This window comes from Oryzias melastigma, linkage group LG9 (genome assembly GCF_002922805.2).
Source record: "Oryzias melastigma strain HK-1 linkage group LG9, ASM292280v2, whole genome shotgun sequence".
Classification (NCBI taxonomy): domain Eukaryota; kingdom Metazoa; phylum Chordata; class Actinopteri; order Beloniformes; family Adrianichthyidae; genus Oryzias; species Oryzias melastigma.
The window spans coordinates 8733133-8754444 of NC_050520.1; the positions used below are offsets into that span (position 1 = coordinate 8733133).

Genomic DNA, 21312 nt, shown 5'->3' on the forward strand with positions numbered 1-21312 from the left:
GACGGAATAAAATATAATAAAAATAATAAAATATAATAAAGAGGTAGGATAACATACTCTGATTGCTTTCAGCAATCAGACAATTAAACCATCTGAACATATACAAACTATGAGTTTTAAGTTTTCTCTTGAAAACCTCCACAGTGGATGAAGCCCTCACATCCTCAGGCAGAGAGTACGAAAATATGTCTTTCTTTGCCCTTATTAAAAAGAATGTGTGTTACCGTAAAACAAAGCTTTTGTAATGAGTTGTCTTACTGTAAAGACGCTGGCCATCTTCAAACGGCACAAGCTCTCTGACTATCTGTCCATCATCCTCATAGCGGTCCAGCCACCTGCACCAAACATGAGTGAAAAAAATGGCATACGCTCTAATAAAAATCTAAATAACTACTGGTTCAATAAAAAAAACTATAAAATGACTGGAAATCATGCAAATATTATTCTCATGAGTTGATTTGATTTGAAGCTACTTCACCATTTAAAGCAAGTAATTTAAATGTAGTGAAAACCTGTTGCAGGGGAACTCCACAGCATGTGCTTCCGCCTGTCCCTCCTCTCTCACAGTCACCTTCCCCAGATACCAGCCGCAGCCTCTGCCTTTGCCGTTGTGTCCGATCCTCAGCCTGCGGATCGGCCCGAGGTTCACGGCCTCCACTATGAATTCATCAAACTAGGAGGAGAAAATCCCAGTGTTTCAATCAGCACAGAAGGGTGAGGTCTACGTTTTCCAGTCATTTCTACCCACGTTTCCTTTCTCAAACTTGTTGGCGTTGTTTTTGCAGTTGACCAGCTGCCGGTCTCCGGTGTCCCCCTGCTCTCCAATCAGATTAAGGAAAACTGATGCGTCCGTTCCACTTCCACCAAAGTTCCCCGTACATACCGTCACTCTGTATTTGATCACTGCGCACCACATGGATAATATTGAGTTATTCACAATATTGTTCACGTTTTGTTTCTATATAAATGAGACACAGTGTGCATGGATGTACAGGGCAGCGGCTCATCGATGAGGTCTCCAGTGGCAGGAAGCTCTCGCACAACTTCATTGTCATCCTCGTTGATGTCCAGCCAGCGCTCACATGGAAATGTGTACTTCTCCTTCGTAAGGGTCTTTATTATGGTCACCTGAAGGAAAAAAGATTGGGGCTTCCTTATCTAAGCATGGCTTTAAATGTGCTGCAAAGCAGATTTTCTGGGTCACAAAACCCAACAAAAATGAACCATCACCTCTACAGTGTATTTTTTATGTAAAAAGGTTCAGCTACACTGGATGTTTGGAGTTATTTAACATCTAAATAATTGCAAATAATTGACAAATAATATAATTTTAATGAACATCCCCTTATTTAATTGGCACACTTTGAAATATGCAATAAATTGATCCTTAACATGCTTAATTAAAAACATATTTTCATTACTGTAAAAAAATGCACACAAAAATGTCACATTTGAGCAAACTAAACTGAATTATAGATGATTAGATGTCACCTTGCTGAGATGCCATCCCGCAAAAGCACTTCTCTTTTCATGCCAAATCCGAAGTTTGGTCAGTTTCCCCAAATCAGGCAACTCCACCTGTGAAGTCAAATCAAAGAATTAATCAGTTTTATCGCATTAACTGAAGTTTGAATGAAAATATCAAACTTACCATAAATTTGTCTATCTGTCCCTGCTCAAAGTTGTCGCTCTTGTTGTCCAGCCTGATCTCGTCTGACTTGCCCTTGTCTCCATACACCTGGAACGAGATGTCTGCATCGGTTCCTGCGCTGGGCAGGTCTGACGTCCAAATCCACAGAGACCACGGGTGTTCTGTGGAGATCCATAAATCATTACGGATCATAGAAAACTAAGCCTGTTTTTTTTTCTGTGAGTGAGAGCAGTCTTTACAAGTGGGGACACTTTCCGTTCATGAAGGTCAGTTTCTTTGCTTCTTGAGTTTTAATAGAACTCGTTGAAGAGAGTTTCTGTTTTCTAAAATATCTTGTTGGAGCAGAAACACAAATTCTGAAGGAATGGCAGCAGTTAAGCTCTTGGGCAACGCAAGGTGACTTGTACAAACATGTTTTACATAAAACTTTAAAGGAAACACTAAAATAAGTGATCATTAAAAAAAATGAAAATGAGCATAAAGACAGCTTGCAGATGTAAACTTTTGACTAAAAACTAACCAAATGCTGCAGAAAACAGGCACATTTTTAACCTGGACTCAAATAAAATGCAGTTGTGTCTAAATTCCTTCACAACTTAACACACTGTACAGTGTGTTTTCCACTTTGTAGAGCTGTCCGAGTCTACAATTCCAAAACTGAGTGCCATAGAATCTGCAAAAAAAAATGGTGTACATGGATGCTCACTAGATTGGTGAATAAAGACCACAATGCATTGCATTTGAATGATTTATTATGTGAAAAAAGTGTGTTTTAATAAACCATCCAAGATTTCATTATCAGAACATAGTAGACTCAAAGAAATCTGTGCAAATCTGTCTTAACCATTTTTAAAATCTAGGATACAAGCTAGTACCACACTAATTACTAAAAACTAAGTCCTGTTTTTAATTAGTTTAGGAGTAGAGAGTGAATTTGGTCGTGTTTCAGCTGGTCTCAGTCATTCTGGAAGTTTATTCCTGATATGTGGAGCATAGAAACTGAAATGAGCTTCTTCATGTCTGGTTAAAACAAATAAAAAAACTCTAAAAAATCAAAAGTAAATCACGTCTAACTCACTCTTCTGCCTCTTCTGCCTGAGTGACACCATCTCATAAAGCTCCCTCTCTATCAGTCCGTCGCCTTCTTTTTCGTCAAGCCACTTTCCACACGGGAAGGTCTGCTCTATTCCTGTGAATGGACAGTACACCACCACCTGCAAAAAAACAAAGACTGATCAGAGCGACGAGTCACAGCAGGACGCCACCATTTCCCATTATTGCTCCTCTCACCTTCTCACAGTACCACCCGGCACTGAGCCCATCATTGTCGTGTCCAATGGTGACTCTGCTGAGGGGGCTGAGGAGGGCAGCGATCTCAACCACGAAGATGTCCGTCAACGCCCTCTCAAAGCTCCCCCCCTCCAAAAACACCTGCAGAAAAAGGTAAGAAAAGGTTCTTCCGTAAACGACTACATTTATCCACAAAACACATAAGGAATATATTTTTTCAAAATCTGTATGTCAGCGGCAATTCTTCTAGAGTTACAGAAATAAATAAAACCTTTGCATAAAGAAAGAGTAAATAAAAATCTGATACAATTTAGAGGTGCAAAGATTTACTTTTCCCATGATTCTGTTTTTGGGTCATAGTTGTGTCTTGGTTTAATAGATGATTTGTGTGTTACAAAAACAACAAAAACTAAAACTTCAGAAATAATTCTTTTTAAATTTGCTAATAAGCAAGGAACAATGCAGAAAAATCTATCAGTTCACAGTTAGCTAATCCTTCTTAAAGGGTCTCCATTGTTAACTTCCTGTTGTAACTTCTCGCGAGACTCTGTTCTATCGCGAGATCTCGGCACTTTCGTTTTGGGCGCGCTCTGCCCTGTGATGGCATGTGATGAGCGGGGGAGAAATAAAGAAGTGCAAAGGAAACGAACGTCATGTTTGTTGGATTTTTCATCCATCATACGAAATTACCCGTTTTTGAGCTTTTAAGTGTATTGTAATGTTAATTCCATGAAACATTTTTGAAGCACCGATAACATTAAACTTACTACTACATAAGTTGCAATGAGATGATAATATGCTGCACAAGGTGTCTAATTTTGAAGGAAAGTTGTGTGAACTTCTATCAAAAGTCAGTTTTTCATATTTAGAAAAAAAATTCTGTTTTATTAGCATCTTTATATATATATAATTATTTTACCTTCCATGTATTAATTTCTTTGTTATAATGGTCTTGTTTATTGGATGTGACACAAATGTGAAGCAGTGTTTTCAAAAGGAAGACTTCCTGTTGGGTTTGGTGAGTAAGAAATCAATCCAAGTGGCTCTTTAAATGTTAAAAGTTGCGGACCCCAGATCTGGACAGACTGATATGTGGCAGGGATGAAATGATTTAGTTTAGTGGAATAACATAAGATTCAGTTTTTGATCCAGAATTCTGGCAACCCTAATGTAGAAATATCAATAAAGATGTGTCTTATATTTGGATGTGTGCTTCTAATTTTCTTCTCTAAGCTTATTAATGTAATTTTGAATTGATTATTCATTTTTAAATTATTAAGTGATTTATCACATTTCTGTTTGTGTATTTTATGTTTTTGTGATTTTTGTGAAGTTAAACTCTCTTGGTCAACGTGAATCAAAGGTCCAGATTACTGACCTTGCCGCTGTTCTTCATGCCTTTGGTGCCGTGCATCACGATGTGAATTTTGGAATTGGTCCCAGCTCCTCGAATGTTTCCTGTCACAATCTGGACGTTGTACACAATACCTGGTGGATACGGTTACATGTTAGCCTATCACAGGCAAGGACAATGAGTCACTACAGCTGGAGAAGCTGTGCAGGAGCAGGACCGTCCCGATCCTATCTGACATAATTAGTCAGCTTTTGTTTCATCATTACAAGTCTGTCTGCAATTTTATGCATCCCTAATTTATATTAACTGCTTAGACTGAGCAAGAGTGGGATTCCTCCAAAGAGAGTGAAAAATGTTGAAATTTGAGTTTCCATTTTTACCTCACTCACATTTGCTGTTTTTTTCTAGGTAAATAAAATAACTTAGTCTCACCTGTGGGTTGGTTTGCTCCCACCAGAATGTCCCTCTGTATCTTGCCATCATCTTCATCGAGTGCAAACCACCGATTGATGGGAAACTCGTACACAACTTTGTTTCCCATATCATCTAAAATCACCTGAATAAAAAGGGACATTCATTTTTTCATGTTTAAAATGATTTAAATATCAGTTAATCCACACATTCTGCTGTAAATTGAGCTGCTCAAACACATAACCATTTAATACTCATTGAGCTGATTGTGACACTTGTGAAATGCAAATTTGTTGTCACTCCTGAACCTTGCTGTCAGTCTGTAGCAACAAATCTACAGACTCATCTGTCTGTTTGCTGTAAGGCTATCTCCTAATGAAAAACGGTTTCTCTTACACAGATAGGATGACGACACGGGTCTCCTGTGTGTGTCCATTTAAATGAGCTTATCTAAAAGCTGCACACGGCACTGTATGTGTTTGAACAGCAGCCTGAGATAAGAAAACTGATGAAGGATAAGAGGTTCGCGTGTCTTAAGTAACACCTGAGAGGCAGAGTGGAGGTGAAGGAGGCCCAACAGGAGTTTCAAAAGAAGTTTTTTTGCTCAATCCTTTACCTTATCTGCAAACCATCCTGCAGAGGAGCCTTTGTTGTTATGACCGATTGTGATTTTCCTAATTTTACCCAGGTTTGGTGCGTCAATAGTAAATTTGTCCTCTGTACTCTTTTCAAAGTTGTTTTTGTCACTGTCGAGTCGCCTCTCACCTGCAGAAAAATATGTTATTTGATTGAAAAATGTATTACAGTTGGGCAAAATTTAGTCGGCCACCAATTATGCAAGTTCTGTCACTTCTATAAGATGACAGAGGCCTGTATTATTCATAAAAGTTACCTCAACTATAAGAGACAAAATGAAAAAATAAAATTGTCAGATTTTTAAAGAACTTATTTGTAAATTATGGTGGAAAATAAGTATTTGGTCCATAACAAAAGTTCATCTCAATACTTTGCTATGACAGCAGTAAAATGTTTTTTATAAGTCTTCCCATGATTTTCATAAACTGTTGCTGGTATTTTGGTCAAGTCCTCCTTGAAGATCTCCTCTACAGCAGTGATGTTCTGGGTCTGTTGCTGAGAAATACAGACTTCAACTCCCTCCAAAGATTTTGAGATCTGGAGACTGGCGAGGCCACTCCAGGACCTTGAAATATTTCCTACAAAGCCATTCCTTTGTTACCCAGGCAGAGTGTTTGGGATTGTTGTCATGCTGAAAGACCGAGCCATGTTTTATCTTCAGTGTCCTTGATGATGGAAAGAGGTTTTCACTCTAAATCTGGCCATAACCTCCTGACAAAAGATCCTCTGACAGAAGAAGTTACAGGTCTGTGACAGCCAGAAATCTTCGTTGTTTGTAGGTGACTAAGTACTTATTTTCACACAAATCGTTACATGTGATTTTCTGGATTTTTTTTTCTCATTTTGTCTCTCTTAGTTAAGGTATTCTTGATGAAAATTACAGGCTTCTCTCATCTTTTTAAGTGGGAGAACTTAAACAATTGGTGGTTGACTCAATACCCTTTTCCTCTATTGTATTTCCACCATTGGATCTTTACTTTTTTAATATTTTTGGTTTTATTAACCCAAACTGAATATTTTTCACTAACATTTTTACAGCAAAAACAAAATGTTGACATTTTGATGCATACAAATCAGACAAGAATGACAAACTAATACAACAGGACAGATTTTTTTCCCTTTATGTAACAACTTTCATGAACTTCAGAACAAATCCACAGTTTGTTCTCAATCTACTCACTTGTGTCGCCCGCTTCCCCAAAAATGTTGATGAAAACATCTGCATCTGTGCCACTGCCTTTGACATCGGCAGTGAAAACACTCACCAAATATTTATTGTCTGTCAAATGAGAAACAAAAAATGAAAAGTTAACATTTTTTGTGTTTCAGTCAGAATGAGAATATTGAATTCCTACATTTGGGTATGTCCATGGGGTCTGTGCTGCCCAGCAGGTCTCTGACAAAAATACCATCTCCCTCCGTTTTGCTCAGCCAGTTATTACAGGCAAAGTAAAACCTCAGGTGAGGCCGAAGCACATCTGTCACCACGACTCTGTCGAGGAACCAGCTGGCGCTCATGCCGGTGTTGTCATGTTCAATCCTGAGAAAGCAGAGGAGTAAAATCATCCACATGATCAGAAGATAACACAAAGATGTTGCACTCCTGTCTGACAGCACTCAGGTTGGATTACCTTATCTTTTTTAGAAGTCCAACATTGTGAGTTCTTATTCTAAAAACATCTGTTTTGCCCTTTTCGAAGGCTGTCCGGCTCCTGGAAGCACAAAAAACTGTGAAATCTGTTTTTTCAGACGAATTATATATATATATATAAACAACCCCACAAAACCAACACAAGAGAAGACAACAGAATAATTTACACATGCCAGCTTTGAAGAGAAAAGTCATGGAGCATTTGATTTTAAATTACAATATTTCACAGAAGAAAAAAAAATCAAAAACATGCAAAACTAGAATCACAACAAACATGCTGTACTCAGAGTAACTTTTCTTACTTCTTTTCTGTGCTGTTAAAGAGGAAGACAAAAAAAAGTCTGTTTTACTGAAAAGGTCAACATAAAATATAATGGATGAGCATCTGATTTATTCACTACAAACACAAAAGTACTGCAGCATGCTTCCTGATCTCTACTGTAAATTCAGGTGCTTCAGTTAAAAAAATGCCCCTAAAGTGCTCAAAATTTACAACATACCCATAAAATTTTAATGCCTTTTATTAGACATGTATGTTTGGAAAATGTTATATCTGTGTAAAAAATAAAGATGACCAAACCCACATGTTCAATCCCTGCCAAAACAAAGATTATAAAACTTTTAAGTATTTTTTTTCCAAACCTCCACTTGTCTTTTTTGTAAGCACAAATACACTCACCCACTTTATTAGGCCCACCTGTCTAAGTGATTCCTAACCAGCCAATCACATGGTAGCAACTCAATGGATTTAGACAGAATGGGGAACGGAGATGGTTTAAGTAACTTTGAGGTTGGTTGTTGGTGCCAGACGGACTGGTCTGAGTGTTTTAGAAACTGCTGATCTCCTGGGATTTTAACCCACAAACATCTCTAAGGTAACAGTAACTCAAATAACCACTGGTTAGAAACGAGGTCTGCAGAAGAGCGTCTCTAAACACACAACAACCTTGAGGGAGATGGACTACAGCAGAAGAACAGACCAGGTGTCACTCCTGTCAGCTAAGAACAGGAAACTGAGACTACAATTCACACAGACTCACCAAAACTGGACATTAGAAGATTGGAAAAAAAAAAACATTCTGACGAGTCTCCAATTGAAATGAACTGTTTGGTTTTTTTTCATGCCAAGAAGAATATTCTTTCAGAATGAAAGAGTATGACTCTCTGCTCACAAAGATTTAAAGGAGTTCATTATCTTTATTGCTAACTGTTTATGATAAAAATGCAATTTCCTTTAGGTTTCTTTGGGTTGCAGCCCCAAACTCTTTTGTGCATCAAGTGTAGAAGAGAAGCTGTCCTGAATCTGACCAACTTCCAGACTCACTTGCTGGCCAGGTGGACCTTGGGTGTGATGCCATATTCTCCAAAAAGAGTGATAAAAACGTTGGCATCCGTGCCTGCTCCTCTCTCGTCTCCAGTGATGGTCACCACCTCATATACTGGAAGATTAGAGACAATGCAGAAATAAGTGATATTTGGTTTGATACAGTGCAAAAAAAAGAGTAATTTTATGTCAAAATAAAAGTTCAAACTGTGTTAAGTCTTAAAGATAGTTGTTCCTACTACAATAACACAATGCAAATATGAAGAAGCTTCATTAGATAATCTTATAAACTTTTTCAAAAGTGCATTTTCTATAAATTCCACTCAAACCTGAAGTTAGATTTAGTGTTTGTTAAGGATGATTGAGCAGTTCTCGTATTTGACACCTGAAATTTCAAATGCAGGGATTGATGTGAAGCTGTGCTTAGTTGACAGAATGACAGGTGTCACATAGCAGGAGCTTGACAATAACATACCGGCATCTGTCAGTGTTACATTACCATGAACATTAATCTAATCTCTCGCCTCTTTGCTGGAGAAACTGAGCTAACGTGTCTGCAATCAACGATTAACCTCTTCAGTGAGTATCAAATGTTCAAACTTAAAATTTTCTTGGTGAAACAGTTTACTGAAATGAGGAAGCAGGTTGTAAACTGTGTTTACCTTTCTTTTTGTGGTACTCATCCTCATAGTTTTCCACTTTTTCTGGCTCATAGCTGCGAAGCTCGTTTTCATATATCTCAGCATAGTTTTCAATCTTCTTCTTTTTGCCTTTTGATTTCTTGGTGTCTTCATCGCTGTCATCTTGAGACTTCTTCTTCTTTGCTTTCTTTTTCTTCTTCCCCTCCTCTTCGTCTGAAGAAGCTTGCTCTTGCTTCTTTTTCTTTTTGTCCTTTGATCCCATTGTGTCTCTGACGGAGGACTTCTTTGAGAACTTCTTGTTTTTTTCAGTCACACCAGGAAGGGTTTCTCCTTTCTTTTGATCTCCAAACTCGTTATTGTTAATTTCATGGTTCAGCTTATCTCCGTTCCTCTCTTTCTCTTTTCTCTTCTTGGTGTTGACTTCCCCTTTTTCTCTTTCTTTTTTCCTCACATTCGTCTCACGGACCTCAGAATTGCGTTCCTCCTCTTCATCGTTCTGTAACTTCTTCTTCAATCTTCCAGCATCCTTTGATTCACTCAGCCGCTTACTTTTCTTCTTGGGCTTAGGTTCCTGACCCTCCGAGTCTTCGTCATCCACATCTTTGGTTTCTTCTTCTTTACCCGAACTCGTTTTTTTCTTTTTAGCAGACATCTTTAATTTATTTACTACCTCGTAACCGTAACCGATTCCTGTGTGATCGTGTGAAACTTGATTAAACTGACCTGTGGCTGAACAGCAGTGACCAGCTGGCAGGACCGTCCAGAGCCAGAGCCTCCATGAGGCTCTTCGCTAGGCGCCTGAGGAAACCCCACTCTGCTGCTTAACTTACACTTGTCATTAACAATGATGAAGTGCGTGTAGTCACCTGATCACACGAGGAAATGCCAGGAGGGATGAGCTAATGCTCTGACTCCATTTCCACTCATATAAGACAATTACTCTTTATAGAATAAGAAAAGAATCAGCCTAAAGTTTACTAAAAACAGTATAAAATATATATATTTTTTCATTCATTCTTTATCTTCTCAACCTATTGCTGTCCTGTTGGTTTATTTCTTCACTGAAACAGTTCCCATTTAACTATTAATTGAAATATCAAACATGATTATAAAAAAAAAAAAACCAAAAAAAAAAAAAAAAAACACCTTATTTAGCCATTGTCTCAAGTTTGATCCACACATTTTTAACATGGTGAAACTGTATTAGAAATTATTAATTATCAACAAATTTAGATGTTTTTCAATCCAACAATAGTCATTTGGAAAAAATTATAACAATACACAAGCTAACCTCAACTTAAAGTGTTAAAAATTAACGAAACATTTTACCGCTAAAAGTGTTTTGAGATGATACGGAGGCAGCCATTTTGAAATGAGCAGGAAAAGCCCTTCTACTGCCCCAAGTGGAACGATAATGAACTGCAGGGCAGAAAACATGGACCAAGTCATATTCAATGGGTTTTAAGGAACATTTTAATAATGCTAATAACATATGGATCTAAGAATGAATTGTAGCAAACATGATACAAATAAAGTTAATTAATCAATAATTCATATTATATATTATTAATCAAACAATATTTGTTTTGCTAATAACTTAATAACTGTTAACAAACAATTGTATACTTATTTTTTTTTACTTTTTAAGAAGTATATTTACTTTGATTTTTTTCAAAATTGAATATTTAAGTAATTTTACAATTGATGTTAAAATAAAATTTATAATTCCACATTTTTTTAAGATAGTAAAGAAAAAAGTGCATCATAAATACATTACTTGAGTCTATATCAGACCTTTATTTGGGTAAAAACCTTTTTTACTCAAGTACAATTGAAAAAGTAACTTTGAAAAGACAATTTCACATCTAATATATAACTTTTTTGCACTTCTTCCTTCTATTTTTAATTTTACTTGATTAAATTCGTAAAGACAAATATTTACTTTAACATCCTTTCCATACACTGTTTCTGTTTTGGCTCTGCTCGTACATTTTTCTTATCAGTAGTATACACATCAATTAAGGCCACAGTAGCCAAAATTTTAAGTGCATCCAATATAATTTCTCAAAATTATATTAATAAAAGTAATTATAAATTAATAGCAATAGTTCTAATTGTACATCCTTTTTGAATTTTTATTGAATAGTTTATATTAGTTCAGATAATTGTGAAAAAGTCTCATCATACTTGAGCATGATGTATATTATCCATTAATTAATTTAAGACGTTTTTATACAGGCTGTGAAATTAAGGTTTGTTTTTTTATAGGAATGTTGCTTAATACTAAAAAAGAAAAGCTCAACGTTCATATATAAATAATTTAAAATTAAATTACAATTCATTATTTCAATGTTTTAAAGTTTTCTTAGCTAAGTCTGGTGTGGTGTTAACTTTTTCGTTGAAGTAACATTTTTTTTGCAAAGCTTGTGTGCAGTTTCATTCTGGCCAGCAGAGGGAGACATTCTCATTGTGCTGACAGGCCTGTATGCTCTTCAGCAGAATCAGCACCTGTTGATTACTGCTTCTGATTCTCCACTTCATGGATTTACCAGCCTAATTTAGAAAATAATAATCAAAAATGTAGCTAAAAACTTTAAAACACATAAGAACAAACTGAAATACAGCATTAAAATATATGTGAGACAAGTTAATAAAGAACCTTTGATGTATAATACAACAATAAATTAAAAGGGAACATCAAAACATATATTTCTTTGAAGTGTTTTTCTCGTGGCTGTAGCATTTACAATACATCGTCAGCAAGTTCACTATTTCAGCATTGTTTCTTTTGGCTCTACAGTAGACATTGTGACTGTCATGACACGCTCAGCTGCGATGAATCCCTGGAAACGTCCTCTTTCTTGTTCTCATCTTCCATCTCATGTTTCCCCTTATAGCCTTCCTCCTTGGTTCCTGGTCTCTCCTCAGTGCTACAGATGACGTTCTTACGGATTGAGAAAACTGACCTTGAATGACGGATCCTACAAGATCTTCATTACCATCATTGAGAATTGTTTGGTTGATTTAAAAAAAAGTGTTTGGAGAGTTTTAGGTTGCATTCAGACTGGAAAAGTCTTTTGGTCCAGGTTGAGTCTTGAACCTGGGGTTTGTAACTTATCACATACAAGATGGACATCAGCAGAGAAAAACCAGAGCTTTCAAATCAGCTCTCTTTTAAGTTCTGTTTGGACGGAAGCAGTTTGGACAACAGAGAGGCAGATGGGTCCCCCCAGCGGGTCACAGGGGGGCAGATCCTGCAGTTCAGACACATTTATCTGCAGGGTCTTTGAACACAGATTCAAAGAGCTGGATTCTCAAAGCTCATTATCAGTTGATCAAAGCAGGCTCAATCGTATTCTTCTTTAAGATTAAAATATGCTAATGTTTGTTTTTTAGTGACCAAAGCCCCTTAAATGAATGGAGTTATTTCTACATTTTGTGAGCATTGATTTTTTTTTCGGGTTAGTCACGTTTTTGTTTCAACCCTGTTTTGTTTTCCACCTGTTATTGCACACCTGGTTTAACTTTACTAATCATTTAGCAGTTTCTGTGGGTGTTCATTAACCAGTCATATTTAAGTGCATCATTTTCAATTTGTCTTCCTCAGATCTTCTTCGTCTTTATGGTCTGGGTGTTAATATGCCATCTTTTTATTTTATTTTCCATCAAACTTGTGTTTATTGATCAAAATGTCAGATTTTTAGCCATTGTCAAACCAGGTCTTCTGCATTTTGAGCTCGTAAAATCCAAACCTTGTAGTTTGCTGTACGTATTTACATTATCATTCCAATAATTTACTTTTATGATAAAAGAAAGCGATATTGGGTTGAAAAAAAGCAAGTATTTCACTGTTGTTTTATTTATATTTTGTTTTATTGATAATATATGTTTTGTTATTATTGCTCTGGAAAGTTAACTTAGTTTTACAGTTTTGCCTTTTTATTTTTAAATTTCCTCACATTGTCTAAGTTTTGTTTCTTTCATATTCACAGAGAACCCAACCCTAATGTCTGCTGTTAGATATTCTTTTATTGTTTGTTTGAAGGTAAAATCTCAAACCCTGCAGTGCAAATAAGAACGAGCAACTAAAACAGATTTTTTTAAAATAAAATGTAAACATGCTGTCACATTTTTTTAACATATGCATGAGCGTTATAAAGTCTCAAAAACAGTCCTGTCTTTTACCTTCTATTTTTAACTGTACAATTTTTTGAAAAGTTGATTTTAATGTTCAATTTCTGTCTTTTTTTAATTTAATTTTGCATTTTTATTTGACTGGTTTTAAGATTCAAGTGTTTATTTTGACAGTTTAAATGGTAAAACTGAATGCACGTGCAGATTTTCTGCGGCTTTAAAGCTGATTATCATCTCCTGAAGCAACCAGCTTCTGACATTGCTGCGTTCTCACTGTGTTCCTCTGTGCTTCGGCTTTTGTTTCCTGTTATAATCTGGAATTTGGGATTTTGTGGGGATTGGAGTGTTAATGCTTTTATTTTTTTATGCAATACAAAACCTTTCATAGTGTATTTTATTGTTTTAAAACAGCACAGAACTGATTATCTCTTTACTGAGACCTTTTTTTCTTTAACGATGACCTCTTTAAAATGCTCCAGACTGCTTGTATTTGGCATCTATGCCGTCTCTGAGGCAGAGCACACTTGGACGGATCGTCTGTGTTTTCCTGCAGCAAACGTGCACACACACACATGCACTTTTAGGATAAAGGAAATCACATATATTTAGATTGCTTCAGGAAACAGCAGCTAAATAAAACAGAGCTCAGGTTAAAACCGTTTATTGTTCTGTGGGTAAATAATCAAATCATTTTGAATCTGGGTGAAGAGACACATGAGAACACGATGAACCAAACTCGGACTGGAAAAAAAAAGCTGCGAGTTGAGCCAAAATTAACATAAACACATGCTAGATACTAAATGAATGACTTAGAATTAAAATAAATAGTGAAACCATGTTTATTTGATTGGTTCTCAAGAAACTTTGACTTCATTATGAAGTAGTCAGAGCAGGAAAATTACAAATTTGACTGTTTTGAACAAATAGCAGCTATTTTAGTCTGCATCAACGTGATTAGGATAAAGTCCACTCAATGAACAATTAAGATAGTGACTATAAATAAAAGAGGTGGGCAAAAACAAACACACTTATCTGCTTGACACATCCACAACACCCTGATTCCTTATCAGCTGCTGGAAATGACCTCGATTTACCCCGAAGATGAGAAAACTTGATGCTAACTTTCAGATCCTTTAGCATAAAGGCCACTGTTTGTTTCTTGGCCTGTCCAAAATAAACACTGCGATAACACGGCCGTGACTCTGCGACAAAAGAGACACTCTCCAAGCAAACACAGTGGAGGGTCTGATGAGCCTGAACAGAAGGAAATAAAGAGGAAGTCGCAGCAGGATACGTGAGGAGCAGAGTCCCTGATGTGGAGCACGAGCATCACGGTCCAGGATTCAGGTTCCAGTCTGGACCGAGGAGTGTCCTCCTTTGAACAGATGTGTGTGTGTGAGAGTTGATTGACCCGAGGTCACGGCTTGTGTTGATAACATCATTAATGTGGTGAAGAAAAGACTTCATGACGCAAGTATTTCCCCCAAGGAGGAGAGTGGATAGAGGTTTCCTGTGGGGCTCCTCCCACGGGTTTCTACCACAGCATTTGTCACCTGAGTTATCCAAAGTAAGACCTGTTGCAGTTCTCCATCATTTTAAAAATGCAACAAAAGCCTGATGAAATATACCAAAAATCACTATTGTCATTGGAGTGGGCCCTTGAAGCATTTATAGCATCTGCAGTGATGAAAGTAGACGTTTTAGAGTGTAATACTTGCAAAACTCATTCAGATTTTTTTGAAGTAGAATTATGAAATCTTAGGAAGCACTTTGATTATATTTAAATAAATAATGTATTTGAAGAAACCAATATGCGTCTTAAAACAAGCTTGTCCTCATCCTATTATTTTCCAGTCTTCTTTTTTTCTTTCTATACTGCAGAGTAGATCTTAAACTGACCGGAACAAAATATTAAGTCATCAAGTGATTCATTCTTTTTAAAATTGTTGACATTTGGTAAACAAAACTTTAAAACAGCCACTTTTGGTAAGATGTCAAACCTCTTCGGTGCCTCTCCCTTTAATAATTAACATTAAAACATGTTCTTTTTAACATATAAACTCATCCACAGTTTTTTAACCTAAATACTGTTCCACTTATTAAATTTCACAGCACACTTTCTCACTTCTACTCCAACCAGTGTAGGATAAAATAACAAAATATTTGTTTGTGCATATGTTGAATTGAAATTGGTTAATAATTTTGCTATAATTATCATATATAAGGACAACTTTAAAAACAATTAACAGTCTTGTTACAGCACTCTTTGAAACAGTTTTCAGTCGTACTTTACAGCATGGTTTATATTTATCCATCCATCTCAGATCTGCTGAATCCCTTTAGGGGTCACAGGGTCACTGGAGCCTACCCAGCTACTGTAGGCAGGGAATACTATATATTTATATTAATGTTTTTCAAAGTCTCTAGTTTTAGTGAGAAGTAAAATTGCTAAAAGTTGTTTGTGATGCTCACAGATCTCTAGGATCTCTAGGATCAAACCTCAGAGATTGTGTCCTTAGGCTACATTACTTCAACTTGTAAAAGTAACTTGTTTGTCATTCTGTATAAAATCTATTCTTTATATCTTTGCAGGTCTTTAAACGAAAGTACATTTGTGAGCTTGGAGAACAATGTGAAGTTTAGTCTTTCCAGACCAGCAAAGACAAGAGAAACTCCTTCAGCCAAGAGCCTGAGATTACATGTTTTAGGGTTAGAAATGTTAAATAATCAGTTTCAGGATTTACAAGTCGTATGTTTCCAACTTTAGTGAGGATTTCTTTAACATTTTAGCGTGAAATTAAGTATTATGAACCCTAATATGAATAATAGTAATATGAACCCTTTCCAAAGGTTGAGTTACACACAGCAAAAACAGATCCCTTAGAAATCAGTTTAAAATTCTCTTTAAATAAGCAAAAATGAAAAATAAAAAAAAAATCTGAAAACAGGGAAAGAAAAATGTCTCTTAAACATGTTTTCTCAAATTCTTAATACTTTCTTGATAAGAATTTTTCTTGATAAACAGAAAGTAAAACACATTTTCTTGAACTTTTTCTTTCTTAAAGTTCAGATTTTGGAGTCCATGAAAGAGTTTTATTTTTTTGTGGAAAAAAAAACATTTTTGGTCTTTATGAATCTGCTATTTGAAGTCTTTGTGTCATTCTTGGGGGATGAATCTGAAACATTTTGGTGGTTTGTCACGTCTGTCACCGCTTGACCCCGTGATGTACAGTATCTCTGCAGGATGTACAACGCCCTTCATCTGATGACAGTTAAGATAGACCCCATTCCGTTAAGACTCTGAACAAACTAAAAGGTCAACACTCAAACTTTTTTATCCTAAACAGTTAAAGGATTGACCACTTTGGGATACTTCTCGTCTTCTTCAGTTCAGTTTTCTTATGTCTCTTGGAGGGCAAAAAATGGTCGCTCTACAAACGTTTTTTGAGAATTATCTAAAAAACGTGTCATTATGTTCAGTGTAATTTGATAATCAAGTCCAGAGAAGTCTTCTGCTTCCTTCTTTGGTTCTTTCATGAAGCTTTTCAGGCTGATTTATGGCCTTTTCTATTAGTTACTCTTGGCAGCCTAAATGATCCCTGTACTAAATCATACTTTTGCAGAGTCCTGTTCCTTTGAGTGGAGGTTCCCACACATACGACGTGACAGTAAAGATAAGGTAGTTTGTAAATCGACAGCAGAAAATAACTGTGAGCTCAAGAAAAGTCATTTTACACAAAACATTTTACAGTCCAGCTGAAATTCCTTTAAAAAGAGTAAATAATCTGAACAGTGTCTGCCTGACTGAGGCAGTAAAAATAATAATCATATTATGTGCAATGGGTGGAGAGGTAGACCAGTAAAGTACATTTGAGAGTTGTTCGAATCCATTCATGGAAAAAAGTTCTCTCGGAATGAGATGCTATATTTATTGTGCATATAGACGCTTATTTTTCAAAATACACATTTGTTTAAATATAAAATGAATGAACTCATATTCTCCTGTGGAACCTGTTAAGTAGTCACAGCTCCCTGTACTTTAGTAATTAGTAGGGGTGCGTCGGCTCATTCTGCTTCCTGACTAACTTGAATATGTATTTTCTAAATTCAAATCTTTAGACTTTGCTACTTTAAGTGCTTTTGCTTCTTCCCTGCACACAATTTTTGACACAACTCTTGCTGTCTGTGCCTTATAGGCCTGCAGCTTGATCCATCAGGATCAGACAGATTTGAGCTCCGTTTCAGAAGTTGGTTTAAAGAAACTTCTATAAGTGATGCAGGCGTCTGATTCTTCTGCATAAAGGGTGGTAAAGCTTGACGATAAATTTAATTAGTTGTGAAATGAATGATTAATGGAGTAAAGCTTTAATGAGGGGAAACTTTCCACTCACTGTGCAGGCGGGGACATAAATGCAAAAAGAAAAACATATGTGTACTGGATGGTTAGAGTATTACAATAATTTAATATAATGGTGCCAAGAATCACTAAATGAGAAGAACTCAGAGGTTACACTGCAGTTTCTGGAGCCGCTCCATATGAACCTGAAATATACAAATATTACTGATTATATAAAACTAGATACAAACATTTCTCTTTTACATAATCAGCTGGCTGTCTTTGGAAAAAACTGTCATTTTATTTGTTATAATAAATTATGAATTTCAAAGCCTGGAAGCCAGAACTAAACAGGTACACCTCTACAAGCTTATAGGATCTTCGGATAAAATATTACAATTCATGTTAACTAGGTGGAGTCATACACGGAGGCAACTTGCTTGGAAGAAACCTGATATGTAAACATTTGTTCTACTTGGATACTCCACCTTCATTAAACAATGGATCACAAGGGGAATAAAACAAAAATTCAAACAAAACGAACATGTTTGTGCTGTAATTAAGTTTAGTTTGGTTAATCTTTCATTACCAGAGTCAGAGGAGCTTCTTGACCTGGAAACTCAGTGTAACTCATCCTGACAGCAGAGAGCCAGCAGTGAGAGAGCGTCCCACCTCTACACCTCTTTTAAATCTTGATGAATGTGTGTTCAAAAGCTACATAAAGAAACCTCAAGGCTTTCAGTGCATTTTGTGAACAAAATATAAATAAAATTATTGTTCTGTGTCATGTCTTCCAACTGAAGATTAGTGAAAGAACAAGTAATGGCCCAAAACCAGCAGCTGTAAATATCCCATTAGAGCAACACGTTGGACTTTTCTGACGTGGTTTTCTACGAGTCCACATGATATCAAACATCTGTAAAAATGAGCTGAAACATGCAGCCAGGAGAAAATATTTGGAACACTTTGGTAAGAAATCGTGAAACAAAAAATCAGCCATACTAGTGACAGGAGGTTAAACTGGGCTCAAAATGTAGCTAGATCTCAACATAATCAACTGATATAGTTTTAATTTGGCCCCAGCTAACAGTTTTCAAACCCAGTTTTCTGTTGTCCCACTGTTCCAGCATCAAGTAAGTGAACACATGCACAGATCTTTACCAAAGACTCTCTGAGACTCTATTGTCTTTTCACTGGTGCAGCATAGAATCCTGACCCGCTCCATAGGCATATGGATCTGTTTTATAACTATTTTTATTCCAAAGTCATCACCACACTCAACTAACAATAACTAACACACAAGAAGGATACTTGCTTTGCAATTAGTAAACTAATTTGAGCTAGAAGTGGAACTTTTTGTGCAATAAATGGGCAAATTTGTGCAACATGTGAACTAATATGACTAATATTTTTCATTTTTCTTGTGTGTTGTGTTTATTATAAACTTGCCTTAAATGGTACATTGTGTCATGTCTAACTTTTCCTGAACACACGACTATAAGGACGCTTTCTACTCTACTCTACTCTACTCTAGGCAAGGCTTGCAATTGCTTTGTAAAGTCAAAGTCTTTAATTATCATGTTTACTGCTTAAAGCATGTTCTCAAAATCAACCTCAAATATAATGTTCTCCAACTAATAACTTTATGAAATATTTTCTGTTATTTTAGGAAGGTTTAATTAGGAAGAAAAGCGATAATGCAGCCTCTGCTTCTATTTTGAGTGCACTCTGGCACATTTCCAGACTGGGGTTGTTTTGTGTTGTTTATAATTGAGAAGGACAGCTGACGTGAGGAAGCAGCTCCCTGCTGTTTATCAATGAGCTGATGGTAAGCAGGATGAGCTCTGACATGAAGCAGCTTCTCAGCTTTGAAGGAAGCCGGACATTACATGCCGCCCACTCATACTAAGCACACTGAAGTCTGCCCATAAACTTGGCAGTTCAGGGCTTAAAACTTTACTAAACTTGAACGTTTTATCAGTATTAGTCACCTATTTTGCACATTATAGCACGATTTACAGCTAAACTTAACAGAAATGAAAGTGAAAGAAAATCTAAATTCATAAAAACAAATCTTATTTAGTTCAAAAGTTTGAAAAATAGAGTTTCCAGTAAAACTTTAAACTATCTGCAAAGTTGATGGTTTTTGGAGCATGTACCCATGAGTTTGGAGATGATAAAGAGGAGAATGTTATGTAGATTCATCATGTAAATATGTTTGGAAACTTAAAGGAGCCCATGAATCAGCCGTCATCTGGCCCTTGAAAGTCAGGGGGATTTCTAAGAATTCAATCTATTTTTTGACTGGGAAAAAGGGTTTCCAAGCTCAACATAAAGCAAATCTTGGTGCCCCACTGCTGTACAAAATGAATAATCAAAATGTTGTCTAAGTTGTGTACCAGTAGCATTTGCCTGTCTAAACAGTCTGACTACCACAAGAATGAAAATGAGGACGGCTTAAGTTTTGACAAATGTGGAAATTCTGTGGAAAACATGTAAACAGAGAGCTCTCAGCAACAAGCAGGTGAGGGGGGAGGGGTTGTTCTTCACAAATGGTCCCGCCCACAACTCCGAGATGAATTTCTAATGATGCTCTGCAGAACCTATGTACCAGAAAATGACAGTTTTTTTGTTTTTTTCTTTGCTAGAAATGGCATAATCCTGATAAAAGACCACTGAGAATGCTTTTGAAATAGATCAAAAGATTATTTGATCGGGTTTTTAAGGTAACCAATTACCACAAGGGGTGTGACGATTAATGAATGAATCGATTAATCAATTTCTATTCCTACGATCTAACTAGATTATTCTATGTGAGACAAGTTGTTAATAAAGTTTAACCGACCTGCACCATAAAAAAAATAATTTTAAATCAGAGAATTCAATAATTGATCTCGGAAAATACCATTTTGGATTGGGGTACGGTAGCTTTATTTTACTATAACGTACAAATGTCCATCACAGCTGACAACACACATGTGATGACAACAAAAAAACAATCAAACCATCATTACAGTCCAATGTGTGGAAACACTGAATTTTGCAAAGACATGTGACCATACAGTGTGGAAGAATGTTCTAATTTGTATCATTTTGATGTGGAAAAAGTGAATCAGATGAACCAATGAACCAATATCGACTATGAATTATCAACCACAAATGGTGATATTAATTAAATCATTGTTAGAATGAACTGACATCACTTGTCATGAAAAGATTTGAACATATTTTAAAGTCTTATATCTTGTTTTTAACTGAAGGGAAACTGGATCTTCTGCAATTTGCATAGCAGCCTAAAAAGGGAGTCGAGGATGCTAAACTTTTTTTATCGAACAATGTTTTTAAGCACCTTGAGAATTCCGGGGCTCATGTTAGACTTTTATTTGCAGATTTTTCCTCTGCTTTTAATAGAATACAGACCCTCATTCTGATCCAAAGACTGGCTTCTGATTTTAACCAGATCAGCTTCTTTTCTTGATTTTAAGTTTTCTTACAGACCGGGTTCAGCATCTCCTTGTTAATGGTAAAGTATCCCCACGTACCTTTTGCAACACTGGGTCTCCTCAGGGTTGTGTCCTTTCACCTCTCCTTCTTATTTTGTATACAGAAAGTTGCAGATCTTGAGAAGAAAACAGATTTTTAGTCCTCCTTTTAAACCATGTTCTGACACATTAATGTGTTTGTGTTTGTGTGTGAAACTGCACTAGAAATGCTACAAATGAATTGCCATCAGGGACTAATAAAGTTTTCTGAATCTGAATCCATCTGTACCTAAATGCATCAAATTGGTTGAATGTGCTTAAATGAAGCATCACTACGTCTGGTTGTTGCTCTAAAAAGGTAACTGTGCATCTTTTGACTCAATCTCTATCCATAAATGTTTG

The 21312-nt window shown here is 36.3% G+C and overlaps 1 protein-coding gene across 2 annotated transcripts in view; it reads right to left on the reverse strand.

The window, feature by feature from the left end:
- Positions 1-10478, reverse strand: part of loxhd1b (lipoxygenase homology domains 1b) — a 28926-nt gene extending 18448 nt beyond the window's left edge. For both annotated transcript variants that reach the window (XM_024276310.2, XM_036213458.1), the window contains exons 1-16: positions 8980-10478; positions 8318-8432; positions 6974-7054; positions 6698-6882; positions 6523-6621; positions 5323-5471; positions 4728-4851; positions 4320-4429; positions 2942-3082; positions 2730-2865; positions 1652-1812; positions 1492-1578; positions 993-1128; positions 749-903; positions 513-673; positions 259-335 (exon numbers count right to left, since the gene is read on the reverse strand). In XM_024276310.2, coding sequence (XP_024132078.1) covers positions 259-335; positions 513-673; positions 749-903; positions 993-1128; positions 1492-1578; positions 1652-1812; positions 2730-2865; positions 2942-3082; positions 4320-4429; positions 4728-4851; positions 5323-5471; positions 6523-6621; positions 6698-6882; positions 6974-7054; positions 8318-8432; positions 8980-9610 — 2548 coding nt within the window. In that variant the 5' untranslated portion in view covers positions 9611-10478. The remainder of the gene's footprint in view (positions 1-258; positions 336-512; positions 674-748; positions 904-992; positions 1129-1491; positions 1579-1651; positions 1813-2729; positions 2866-2941; positions 3083-4319; positions 4430-4727; positions 4852-5322; positions 5472-6522; positions 6622-6697; positions 6883-6973; positions 7055-8317; positions 8433-8979) is intronic.
- Between the last annotated feature and the right edge of the window lie 10834 nt (positions 10479-21312).